The 13,394-nt window shown below is 47.3% G+C and overlaps 1 protein-coding gene across 1 annotated transcript in view; it reads left to right on the top strand.

The window, feature by feature from the left end:
- The window catches only part of PAPPA2 (pappalysin 2), an 86,648-nt gene that overhangs the window by 21,436 nt on the left and 51,818 nt on the right, over positions 1–13,394 (top strand). The window contains exons 3-6 of the mRNA XM_061452042.1: positions 3,544–3,689; positions 9,761–10,054; positions 10,805–10,997; positions 12,507–12,628. Of these exons, the coding sequence (XP_061308026.1) occupies positions 3,544–3,689; positions 9,761–10,054; positions 10,805–10,997; positions 12,507–12,628 (755 nt within the window). The remainder of the gene's footprint in view (positions 1–3,543; positions 3,690–9,760; positions 10,055–10,804; positions 10,998–12,506; positions 12,629–13,394) is intronic.

The raw sequence follows: 13,394 nt of genomic DNA, 5'->3' as shown, positions 1-13,394 counted from the left end.
TCTTGTAGGCATTGGAAAGCTATTTGAGGGGCAGAGGAGAAGGCTGTCATTTAGGCTGTTTGTGGAGTCCAAAGGCTGCTCTGCTTTCCCCCTCGGGAAAATCACAGAAGCGCTAAAGAAGAGGGAGAGCATAACCTTGGCAGTAAGCAACAGGCGAAGACGCCAGTTGTGTGCTCCTTGTCTAAGCTAAGGATGCCAGTGGGAAATGTGGATTGAGGAGAACTGGAGTTGCCCCTTCTAGAGCTGTTTTGGCCTTGCTCGTGACTTCGGGGACACCAGCAGGATATTTATGCTTTCCATGCCATAGTGGGTGAAATTGGGGTCCTTTCCTGTTCTTGTCCATCCAACTCATCTGAGTATGCCAGTGCTGGAACTGCTCCCTCTTCTCTTGACACAGCCCTGAACCTTCCAGATCTCTCAATGGAGGAAATTAGAGTTATTTATAATTAAGGGTTGACAAAAAATGTTGCTAGTGTCAAGGGAATGGCAGGCGACAGCCAGAAAAACATCATGTCTCCAGAAGAGGGGCGTCGGGAATATCCCTCTGAATAGGGCTGACGTCAGCTCTCGGAATTTGGATAGCCTAGAAGGACTCGGTGCTATTTTTCCAAGATATCATAGGTCAGGAATCAACGTTATTTTTAAGTTTGTGTCCCCCAAGCAGCTCTGGTGCATGAAGGAGATTTCCTCCCCCCCTTCCCCCTCCTTATGCTCTATTTTCTATGAAATATTTGCTTCTCTTCCTTCTGCGTCATGCCACAAATATGTTCTTCAGGTTTGTTTATTCTTCTCCCTATCTATTCCTCCCGGCCTGCTCCCGTCTTGGTTGGGTTGAAGGGATGGCGTCAGTGTGGCGCGTGTCTGGGATGCTCAGGCGAGACATCACAGAGAAGAGATCATGTTCTCCTAATTTGTCGTTTCCGGTTGGGAGAGTTTTCTCTCCACAAGCTGATGTGGCTGGGGAAAGTGTTCTGGGAATGCTGCTTTGTGGTGGGAGATCTCAGGGCTTGGTGAAGACAAGCTGGTCATCTCATCTTGCCATTAAATGCTGCCATATCATCCAGCCAAGATTTTCTAAAGTAACTGGGGTTTCAGAGCTGCTTTGTTCACTGGGAAGGTGGGTGAGATGTCTCCAGCTCAGGATGGCCTACTGGGGCAGACCAGTAGGACAGAGATAGTCAGCAGATCCTGATTATCTGAAATCTTCCAAGTCAGCAATGGCTTCTGAAAGTCTCTGCTGTTTCATATCTATAGAAGTGACCTTGGGTTACCAAGCTCAGCTCCACATGCCATCCTCCTGTAGTCTTCTTCTGGAGTCCAGTTCCTCTATTTTTTCACTTTTTACTCCTTCTTTTCCATTTGCTGTAGCAACCTCTCTCTTTCTAAACAAATTGGTTGGTATAATAACTTGACTACGTATCCTGTCATCTCAAACACTCTATTCGCACATCTCACTTCACATCTCAGATGAGAATACACCATTTTTCCCCTTAGCCCATGATCAGTTTTCTTGTCTTTCCTTCTATAATTCAGTGTGTTAAGGAATGCACTAATGGACACCACTTTTACAGAAAGCTCCTTGTTCAAGTATAGCTGGTGTACCTTCAGGGCAAATCCAGCATAAAGAAACGATCGCATTGTGCAGCTTAAAGATGCCAATTGCTCCTGGAAGCATGGGAACAAATGAAATGCTTTCCACCACCTTATTGTTGCTGTTGGCCTTATGCTGCAGGTTTAGTCATTCTTATGACATATTTCCACAATGGTGCATTTCCATCATCGTTCCATAGTGATGTATTTGAAGCCTTTCCATGAGTTTTTTCCCTTCTTAGAATCTCTTCAATTAATGGCTTCGCAAACCACAGGTCAGGGTCCTCAGACTTAAAGACAATGTCTTCTAGGGCTACCCGTCTCAGTCCATGAGGCTAATGGCACTGATGGTGGAAATGCTAGTACTTGATTTAAAAGAGTATCTGTCATTTGCAGCGCAACTCAAGGCCCTACTGCTATTATTGGAATTATTATTATCATTAAGTTAGATCCTGATCATTTTACACAGCTGAGGACATGAACTCCCTAAAGATCAACACTGGGATTGCTGATGTACGGGTGAATGCAATATAGACCTCTGAACTGTGCAGAAAGAGCCATGCAGAGGGCAAAATGGAACTTAAATTTCCTGACTGCTGGGTTACATATTTTTCCTCTAAGTGCTGAGAGACATACCACACTGTGAGGATCATTTTTTGGACACCCAGACACCCATGGGTGTTACTGCTCTGCTTCAATGTCTGTTGCCTACATACCTCTCCCACCCGTTACCTTCCTGCGCCCTTTAGAAATGGATGTTTTGGATATCCTCATTCCAGTATTTTTTACTGCTCCTGCACCTCTTTATTTTCAGCTCTGGAGATGGGAGGAGAGACAGCCAGCAGTGTTGTCAGATGTCTTTTTCCACTAGGCATGCCCTTTGATGGATCTGTCTTCAGCGATGTCCTCCTCTCCCCATTAAGCTTATTCTGGGAGCTCCTGTGCTTCCCTGCCCTCGCTCCTGCAGACATCCCAGACCTCCTCTCAAAAAGGATTCAGATCATGTGCAGAGAGACAGATACATGTGAAGAAAGCCCTGCTGTTGGCTCAGTGCTGGCTGGACCCAGGCAGCACTTTTCTCCAAGGTCTGTTTTGAACAGAGGTGGAAGAGAAATTTCTTTGAGCAAATTCCAAGATTCCTTTTGCTCATGCTCTTCCTTATACAATACACAGGGATGGGAGTGAGATAGCGTGTTTCTTGGTGTGTTATGCGGCTATGCTTTGCAGAGACCCCTTGTTCTTACCATGCACTGCCACTTCCAGTGTATTCATCCTGGGGAAGAGGATAGAGTAGGGGAAATCAGGCTAGAGAAGCTGGAGAAGAGACTTCTTGGCCTTAGATGGCAAACACTTTATTTTTCCAAGAATAAGGTTTGTCCATTCCTGCCCTGACCTGTATCAGGAACAATCTCTGAAAACCCTTGCTGGAACTAGCTGCAGTTCTTGATTCCTTTCTGTTTCCTCACCCCATGAGAAAAACTTACTTCCACTCCCACCCTTCGAATTACACTTTTTCTTTCTCCTTGCAGGACTGGCCTCTGCATTTCTTTTCTTGTCCCATTGTTTCTCCCCCCATTTTTGTGTCCTGTTATGTGTTCTCTGGGGTCTCTTCTGTCCCTGTTGTTGGAAAACCTTCTATAAGAGTAGAATTCATCAACAAATCTACTGTAATTAGCAAAACTTCTTCAGATTTGCATGACTTCCTCCCACCCAGATCACTCACTAGCAGAGCTTGCACCTTAGAGAGCAGAATTAGTAGTGTCATGGGACATCCTGTTGAAACTTGCTGAATTTTGCCATGCTTTTAACAAATGCGGCTGGTTTCAGAGAGTTGAGGATGGGATCTCCAGGTCTGCTGCACCCTTTTCAGGTTATCTACAGGTGGCTCCTGCTTTTCCTCTTTTTGGTCCATTGAGATCTATGTTGACTGTCTCCTCTCCCTTGTCCTTGCAGGGCATACATGAGTGTGAAGGAGCTGAAGGAGGCACTGCAGTTGAACAGCACCCACTTCCTCAACGTGTACTTTGCCAGTTCAGTGAGGGAAGAGTTGGCTGGTGCTGCCACTTGGCCATGGGATAAAGAGGCCCTTAGTCACCTGGGTAAGTGAGCTGTCCCACTCATGGGTTCTCAGGGTTGTTGGCTTTTTTCCCTCTCGGTTGACTTGCCAAAAAAGGCAGCCATGACTTGGCTGAACATTGAGGATATTTAACAAAAAAGTCACGATAAACAGGCTTTTGGTGTAGCAACAGTTGCTGCTGTAAGAAAAGCAGTTGCCTGTTCCCTGTATCCATGTGGATAAAGTGGTGGGGTTACACCCTGACAAGCGGCTTCCAGATTGTTATGAGAAACTTTTAATGTTGAAGGCAGTGAGACAGTGGGATAGAGAATTTGGGGAGAACTACAGGTTCACTATCAGTGCAGGCTCTGGATTGGGGTTTAGCCTCATAACTGACTTCTCTGGGACCTTCCATATTTAACTTCTTCTGGGACCTTCCAAGTCTGTCTTCCAGGGTTCTGGAAATGGTGACGTTCCCTTTGCACCATGTAATGACAAACAGATAAACCAGAAGTGTTGGTGATTTCAGAGCTGAGACTCCAGATATGAACAACTCCAAACCTGACCAGGCAGTGAGCAGTGGCAGCTTCTGAATCCAGCTGCAAATGTGAGGATGACTATGAAATTAAACCATGTTTTTATAACTTGGCTTACTGCTTGCTGGAGGCAAGGTTCTTGACTTCAGTGAATTCAAGGCAGACCCTCAAGGGCATCAGCCCTAGCAGGCTACAGAGCATTCGAAAGGGCAACGGCTTCACTAGAATGTAAATGTACTGTGTGTTTTCTCCTATTTCTGCTGTTTCTTTTTCCTGCTTCTCCCTCCACCTCTTCAATGTCAGAGTTTTCCAGCAAAGCCCTTTATACTTTGCAGTCAAAACATCTAAAGTGTTTCTCAGTAAGTAACTGGAAATAATTACTCCTGACACCTGCACAAAAGACCTAGACCTTCTGCTTTTACAAGTGTGTGATGGTCAAACCCTCAAAGTTTTAAAGACCTGTTTCAAAGTTCTTTTTTGCCAGTTTCCCTCAGCAAGTTTCAGAACTGTTTTTTCAATAGCGTATTGCTGCAGTTACTTGTTGAGGAAGGCAGATCTCCATGAAATTTATTCCTTCAGCTCCCAGAAATCACTTCCAAGGCTCAGCTTGACAATCATCTTACTACAGCCAGTGCTTCATGATCAGGTAGTGAGGTGGATCAAGAACTGGTTGAAAGGAAGAAGACAGAGAATTGTGGTTAGTGGGGCAGAATCTAGCTGGAGGTCTGTGACTAGTGGAGTCCCTTAGGGGTCAGTGGTGGGATCAGTGCTGTTTAATATTTTCATCAACGACCTGGATGAGGGAACAGAGTGTACCCTCAGCAAGTTCACTGATGATACTGAACTGGGAGGAGTGGCTGACACACCAGAGGGCTGTGTTGCCATTCAGTGAGACCTGGACAGGCTGGAGAGTTGGGCAGAGAGGAACTTGATGAAATTCAACAAGGGCAAGTGTAGAGTCTTGCATGTGGGGAAGAACAACCCCATGTACCAGTACAGGTTAGGGGCTGACCTGCTGGACAGTAGTGAAGGGGAAAGGGACCTGGGGGTCCTGGTGGATAGGAGGATGACCATGAGCCAGCAATGTGTCCTTGTGGCCAAGAAGGCCAATGGCATCCTAGGGTGCATTAGAAAGGGTGTGGTTAGTAGGTCAAGAGAGGTTCTCCTCCCCCTCTACTCTGCCTTGGTGAGGCCACATCTGGAATATTGTGTCCAGTTCTGGGCCCCACAGTTCAAGAAGGACAGGGAATTGCTTGAAAGAGTCTAGCACAGAGCTACAAAGATGATTAAGGGAATGGAACATCTCTCTTATGAGGAGAGGCTGAGGGAGCTGGGACTCTTTAGCTTGGAGGAGACTGAGGGGTGACCTCATCAATGTTTACAAATATGTAAAGGGTGAGTGTCAGGATGATGGAGCTAGGGTTTTTTCAGTGATCTCCTCATGCCACTATTTAGTCCCATGGAGCAGAAATGGCTGATTTTTCCTATGCACATACAGACCCTCTCATCTGAAAGCCCAATAAGTATACTGTTTCCAAACTGTTCTCCACAAATTCTTCTCTAGATGTTTTTCTAACCTGCCATCTGGACTTCGAACACCTTCAAAACCATTCTTTGTTGACCTCTGAGTATGTCTTTCAAGAAAGTCCTCCTCATCTTCCTGTTGATGTCTTCACCTTTTGGAAGTGTTCAGTGAACTTTGTTTTTCATCCCCTTCTCTTCACCTATGCTTGTTTTGGGCTACCAGAAATTAAGTGACCATTCTCATGCTGATGATTTACAGATCTATTGCTCTCCTCCAGATTACTCTCCTGAGTAAATTTGAACCCAGTCAGCCCTTCTGAAAGTTTAGGGTTGTTTTCCCATTTTAGACCAGTAGTGATACCAGCCAACAGCAACTACATTTATTGAAGTACAAGAGTTAACATACTGAGTCGAAGAGGGTAAGCTGTTCTATGATACTTCTGTAGGCAGTATTTCAGCTGCTGTGGAGCTCCTAGACAGGGACAACTTGCAGCCAGAGGTAGAAGGTCTCAGGTCTCTTTGCAAAACTCCTTCTTAACCATACCATCTGTCTCAGTCTTTCCACCATAATCACTCTCAAATTCAAAGTTCTTACTTGGAGTCTGGAATGAATTTTCTGAGAACTTAGAAGTAAATCTTTTTAACTGCAAAACACAAAGAGTCGAAGAACTCATGTCCTATGAAAACCTTACCTTTCCACAGTGGAAAGCCTTGCCTCAAAAACCCTGTAATAATGCAGATGCTTTAAATTTCATGTGTAGCTGCATGTGAACTGTATTTGCTTAAACATGGTTGAAAGGCAAGGGAATTGTGAATATTTGATGTTATAAATACTTTCTGTAGTTATATAAGCTGAGGCCAGCTCATATATCTGGCTGAGGTCAGTGGCTCCTGAAGGAGGGCCAGCCGTTCCATCAAAGGTACCTTAAGCAATCGCCATCTTCCTGTCTGACTAACTGTCATGTGTTTGTTCCATTAATTGCTGTGACTCAGTGTTTGGGGAAGACTGGCCCTGTGATACAGGTTCGGCTCTGTGGTTTGCTGTTTAAAGATCTCCTGTGCTTGTCTGAGCATATGTCCTCTGTAACAGCCCTAACCCAGGTTAGCTTCTTGGGGTCTAGATTGAACTGAAGTCCTTCAGCATTGCTGTTGATCATGGCTAGAAGCAGGGCAATGTGCTGGGACTGAGAGCTTCCAAGGGATGAGTGAAGGTGAAGTGCAGTCCACACCAGTGCTAATCATTCACTGTACTGATGGATTGGGCATCTCTTGTTTTTTGAGCAGAGCTGGGGCTTGGTCTTTGGGACGTTACCAGCTGTAGCTGTTAGGTCTGGTCTGGAAGAGGAAGAAGAGGCCAGAGGCCAGACATGAAGCTTTCAAGCTGCCTGGAGTTGGTTGAGTGGGCAAATTCAAAGAAGACTCTGCTTCACCTGCCTTGGAGTGCTGGACCTCCTTGATGTCAGAGGGGCATGACATAGAAGTTTTTAGCTTGGTTGTGTAAATGCTGACCTTGGAAGTCTCCTTGGGCTGGTCCTCAGGCAAGAGAGGGAGAGTTCGCTTAAAGCCAAATTTACCCCATCTCCCAGGGTGGGAGGAGGCAGAGGTGAGGAGAAAAGCCTGATCTGCAGAGGAGGGAGAGGGGAGACTGGTCTTGTTGGGATGTTACAAACACTTCCGTATCTTGTCTTTACAGCCAGGATCCTGCAGAGGGGAAATACAACTTCCTGGTCCAAAGCTGGGAGCTCTCCCAGCTCATCAGGGAGATGTGGGGACAGGGAACGGAGCGACAGAGATGTTCTGGAAGGAAGGCAGAGTTCTCATGCTGTTTCTAATCCTGCCATCTAATTAGCTGTAAAAAAAAAAAGTATTACAAATATGATTGTCCTTGTGGAGTGTGTGGGAGGAATGGGATAGGGAAAGCCAGCAAAGAGGAGGGACAGGGTATCCCAGCCTTGGCATCACTCCCCTGTGACGGTTTTCTCCCTCCCTGTGCTGGAATCCCATTTACTCCCCTGCATGGGAAGAACTTTGGGTTTCTGCTGGGAGGAGGGCTGCTTGGTCACAGGGCCTCCTGTACCCCTCGTGCTCAGACCTGTTCCTTGTGGTTAGTGCCACAGGATGTGTGTGGGGTTTTCACATCTCATTTATTTGTTTATGAACACTGTTTTCTTTCTGCATGAGCATTCCTCCTCTCAGATATTTGGGCAGGCACCCCCTGCCTTGCTCAGGCTTGTGTTTGGCCACAGACATGCCTTTTCTTTCTGTTCTCTTACACCCTGTTTTGATTAAAATGAGGAGCAGCCTTTTTTTATGTGCCCACTGGGTTCTCCATCAATGGGATGCCCTTTGCTACCTTGTGTTTACCTTGTGGTAATTGAGAGTCTTGCAATAACCTAATGATTGACAGGATACAACATGAAGGTCCCAAATGGATTTTTCAACCTCTGTACCTCTTTGTGGCCCATCTCCAGTCAAATGAAGGGTCAAGAGCTGGCTGATGGGCTGCAAGGTCCTCTGCTCTAGTGTTTTACAATTGAGGAGAAAGGGAATGCAGCTACTTTGTGACCCATCTTTAGCCTCAAGCCAAGCTGCCCTGAGCATAACATCCACACTGTGGGGAAGAAGACAATAAACATTAATTTTTAGCCAGGAAACAGTGCTACTTGACAGGTCAGTGGTGTTTCTCAGCCCTTCTATGAGCCACACACAGAGGATGCTTCATAGAAGATGCCACTCTGTTGTGGTTTGTTTTTTTTTCCTTCACCCTTTTGCAACTCTGTTGGGCCTGAGAGAATTTCTCAGGGCATCTCTGAAGACCCCTTTCTAGCCCCAACCCATTGTTCACCCAGCATGGTTCCACCACAAGAGTCACAGACCTGCCAGGGAGACTGTGATCTGAAGATAGCCCTCTCTTGGAAGGAATGCCCTGTACTTGGGGACATGAGGTAGTCCAGTGTTGCACAGGGATGATTCAGGAGCAGATTTCAAGCAGTCTATGCTGTGGCTGGAGATAGGATCACACAGTGGCCCTCTGCCAATTTTAACTTTGCTGGCAGGGGCAGCAATCAGCAGCAGAGATGCAGCAGCAGTGGAGCTCTGCTGTGAGACAGCTGGCACAGTAAATCCTCTGGACTCCTGCAAAGGAGGGAGCAAGCTGTGCCAGAGCCAGCTATTCACTGCACTGCCATTCAAGCTGTCTGGTTGAAAACAGCTTCCTATGTCATGGGGATACTGTTTGGAGACAGCTTGGGCACATGCTGGAGTCTGCTTTTTGCCCCCTTGCCCACATGCAAACCCCTATGAAGGGGAGGAAGGGCTCTTCAGACACTGCATTTTGGGATATCCCACTCTAAAATACATAGTGAATTTGGGTCAGGTTTGTGATAGAAGCTTATTGGATTGCAACAGCGCCTCATGAGAGTTTTAATTTACTCCTTAAAGTCTGGTTGGAGGTTGAAGCAATAGATCATTGATGTTTTCAGTAGTGGCCAGAGGCAGGGCATTTGACTCTTCATGTGGGCTTGTGCTGAAGGTGGCTTCTAGTTGGCACAGCCTAGTGTGTCAGGACTTTGCTAGGCGCCTCATTGCTCTCCCCTGCCATGGGAGCTGGCATGCTTTAGCCACTGTCTAGGCTAGGGAAGGTCTTCTGTCCTCTAGTTCAAAAGAGTATCTCTGTAAACTCACAGCATATCTTGGTTTGGTTCCCTGGCTCCAAACCTCATTTGGAGCTGTAAGCGTGAACCAAAGCAGACTCTGAATTACGAACATGTGAAAAGACACAGAGGGAAATGCGAGCTGAAATGATTGAAGATCTTGGAGGAAGTGGTGTGATCAGATGGGGAAGAAAAGCCACCCACCATTCCACTCCAAGAGGGTAAAGGAGCCCTCTTCCCATCCTTCAAAAGGGTGAATGTGTCCATCTTCAGGTCTCCATCTGGCACCTAATTTGTGACCTGGAAGCACAATGAGAGGAGTTTTATATAGCACAGGTGAGTAACGGCAGCTGCCTGCTGTCTCTTTCTTTGGTTAATGTTCTCTGTACTTCCAATTCTAGGTGGAGTTGTTCTCAACCCTGCTTATTATGGTATGCATGGCCACACGAACACTATGATCCATGAAGTGGGACATGTCCTGGGGCTGTACCATGTCTTTAAGGGAGTGAGTGAGCGGGAATCTTGTGATGATCCCTGCAGAGAGACAACTCCATCCATGGAAACGGGAGACCTCTGTGCCGACACTGCTCCCACCCCAAAGAGTAAACTCTGTCGGGATCCAGACCCCACCAATGACACCTGTGGCCAGACACATTACATGGGAACGCCCTTCAACAACTACATGAGTTACACAGGTAATGAGTAATCCTTGTCAGAAATTGTAGGGGGTCACCTTCCTTAGAAACTTGGGTTTCTCTCCCTTCCACCTCCACTAATAGTCCCTTCTCTCCTTCTCTAACTTATGTGGTCCCTCCTGGTGTGTTGGGATGTGGCAGGCTGCAGCTTGTGCTTGCAGTAGCTTCTTAGTCCCTTTCTTGCTGCAGGCTGTTTCCATCCATCCCTCCCTGCCAGTCTGTCACTGGACATGCATTAAGGCAGTTTTTGTCTGCATGGTGGTGTGCCATTGTTCTCCAGTCCTGAAGCAACTTTTCTATTTTTTTTTTTAATTGTTGTTATTACTACTATGACTATTACGATTTTTGACCTTTGAGTGGAGCCCTTTTGGCTTGGTTTCCAACGGCATGTCGTGGAGGGCTGGTCTTCCTCCTGGCAGCCCATGAGGACCAAAGCCTGAAGAGCAATTCTGTCACCTCCTGCTGACGCACTGCGAGTCTCATGAAGATGGTGGCACTGCCCAAGCGCTGGAACTGGTGCGAGCTGCTGTTGAGTAAGCGCCAAGGATGTGGAGCTGCTGAGGCAGTGCCATCTTGTGGCTGTGCGGACACACGACACCAGAGAGTCCGGACAGGAGAGCCACCGCACATTGATCTCTCCCAGGTCCCCCTAGGGATTCCCAAACCAGGTTTGGTGATCAGGAAATGTGCACATTGTCGTGCATCGTTGGCCCATACCTGCCACCTTCAGCCTGGCCTCTCTTTCGCCAGATGACGACTGTACCAACACCTTCACTCCCAACCAAGTGGCCCGGATGCATTGCTACCTGGACCTGGTGTACCAGCGCTGGGGCCAGAGCAAGAAGCCTGCACCCATCCCGATGCCTCCCATGGTCATAGGGCAGACACAGGACTCCCTCAGCATCTACTGGCTGCCTCCCATCAGTGGTGTCATCCACGAGAGGTAAGGGATCTGCTGTTGCAATGGTTTGGGGATCGCACAGGAACCTGCTAGAGGGGACAAGAGATCCTCTATGGTGCAGACCCCACATCCCCTTTTCTCCCTGGCTGTCTCCAGCAGAGCCATCAGACACAAGAGCTGGGTTGCTGCAGTGGCCCTACTGGCACATGGGCTCTCCCGCAAGTTTTCTGCTGTCGGGGTGCCGGGAGGGAAAGCTGAAGAGCGTTGGGAGGCAGTGCCAATTCTTAAACCCCAGAGTGCAATCAGAGAATGAAAAATGAGCTTCATTTAGCACTTATTGTATAAAATAGCTATTTACCAGGAGGAAATGCAGCCTTGTGGTTAAGGCAGGGAGCTTGAACCGCAAGAGCTGGGTTTCGTTCCCAGCACTGTCACGGACTTGCAGAGTAACTAACTGGGGGTAAGTCAGGAAACTTTTCAAGCCAGAGAAATGATGCCAAGGAACCAGAGTTTTCTGGCTGGTGAGCAGTGCATAGCCCCAAGTGCCGGGTGGCTGTCTTCCTTCTCCCCAATGCCAGCAAGTCATCAAGACCTGGATACACCACCAATGCCGCTATTCAGCAGCCACTCTTACTAAAACGTCTCAGTTTCCACCAGGTTTTAGGTCTATGTTTTTATTATGGGACCATAAGCACATGTTAAAGAGGTCTTGAACTTGTTTTAAAGTTGCCTCACAAAGCTGTCTCTTGCAATTTAAAGTGCTGTTTGAGTGTAGCTGGGACACTTAGATGAGCGTTTGCTGCCTTTTCAAAGAACTGGTGCTCTCCACAATGTGCCTTTCAGCCAGGGATGGCAAGGGCATGTGTCTGTCACACCCCTGGACATGAGAACCTCTGAGTGCTGGCTGGCCTTAAGTCACTCAAACAGACTGCTTTGGTGGGGAATGGTGTGGTTTGTGAGCAGGAAAATACAGGTCTAGAATGCAGGTGCTGGGCCTCCAGATCCATCCCCTGTTCTTGCTCATAGCTGTCTCAGGAGCTGCTCCATGGTGGGAGACCTGAGATGAACTGGTCAAGGAAAGTGGCTAAAACTTATCACAAAAAAAGTGTCTTTTTCTTTCCTGGAGAGCACACTAGGACACACACCCTCCCCCCCCCAGTTGACATTATCATGACCATTTTGTGTTACAGTAGTGATGAAAGCCAAAACCTGACTATGGGGTTTAGCAGAGGTAGACCCAAGTGCACCCAGCTGCAGAGGCATTGCCCTAAAAAGTGTGAAGTCTATTAGCTCTGCTTCATGGGTAAGAACAGGTGACTCAATGGCTCATCTATAGGGCATGTAGAAGAAGACAGATTAAAACCAGCTTGGTCCACGGTCACAGTCTTGTCTTTGAAGAAGCTTATTTCAAGCAGGATGATATGCCCAGAGGCTTCCTGGGAACTTAGCTTTGCTTTTCTGACTTCCCATCTGATCCTGTCTGAACAAATGTGGATGGAAAAGTAACTAGTCACAATTAGGCATGCCAATGCTTTTGTCCCCTGTCTGCAGGGAGCAGGACATGCTCTGTGATGACTGTGCAGAGGATGGCACTTTCCGTCAGTATGTGCACGAGGCCTCTTCCCCTCGCGTGTGTGATTCCTCTGGCTACTGGACCCCAGAAGAAGCAGAAGGTAAATGTTCCTGCTCTTTCCCTGGCCATGAATCCCTTGAAAAGAGACGAGATCTTGTTGGGAAATAAAAAGAAGATTTTTTTTCTTTTAGAAAGTTGTCTCCTCTTTGGGAGGCTCTTTAGTGCAGGAAGGGCTTCTACATGCCCAGGAAATACCTGGTAAGTGCCAGATGGCTTTGGACAAAGAAACTGACATTCTGCTATTAACCCCAATCATTGCCCAGAAAGTTGTTAGAGATTCTTGTCAAAGGAAGGGACATTTAATTGAAATAAAAGTCTTACAACATAGATCCTGGGACCTCATTCAAAACCTCAAGGGTATTCACAGGCTTTATTGCAGTCTTGTCCAAAGGGAGCAAGAGCAGCTCCTTGCTCAGTCCCACTGAGTCTGTGCCAAGTCCTGGGCCATCTGGGCTGGATGTAATTCCTTCCTGCCAAGGTGAACAGCAGGATGTTACCACTTCACTTGTTGTGAAACTCAGACGTTGGTTTAGAGACCCACCTTGTAGGCATGTTGGTGACTTTCAGGATCACACAGCTGCCACAGGAGTTGTTGGGCTTTTCATGCTGCCTCAGCTCCTCCAATGGCAAAGCTAGAGGAGGTAGGAGACCAGGTGAAATGATCTGATGAGCTGTATATAGCGCACAGTTGAAGGGCTTGCTTCCAGAGCTGCTTCTCTGGCTTGCTTTGGACCTTGTCCCTTCCTGCCTGTGACCTGTTCCCCCATGTGCCTGCGAAAAGCTTTTGTCTCTGCTCTGTTTAGCCT

The sequence above is a fragment of the Pezoporus flaviventris genome, unplaced genomic scaffold (genome assembly GCF_033815535.1).
Source record: "Pezoporus flaviventris isolate CSIRO_AGI_PZ_B2104156 unplaced genomic scaffold, CSIRO_AGI_Pfla_v1 ptg000013l, whole genome shotgun sequence".
Classification (NCBI taxonomy): domain Eukaryota; kingdom Metazoa; phylum Chordata; class Aves; order Psittaciformes; family Psittacidae; genus Pezoporus; species Pezoporus flaviventris.
Note: the sequence above shows the minus strand (reverse complement) of the source record. Positions and strands in the feature narration are given on the sequence as shown.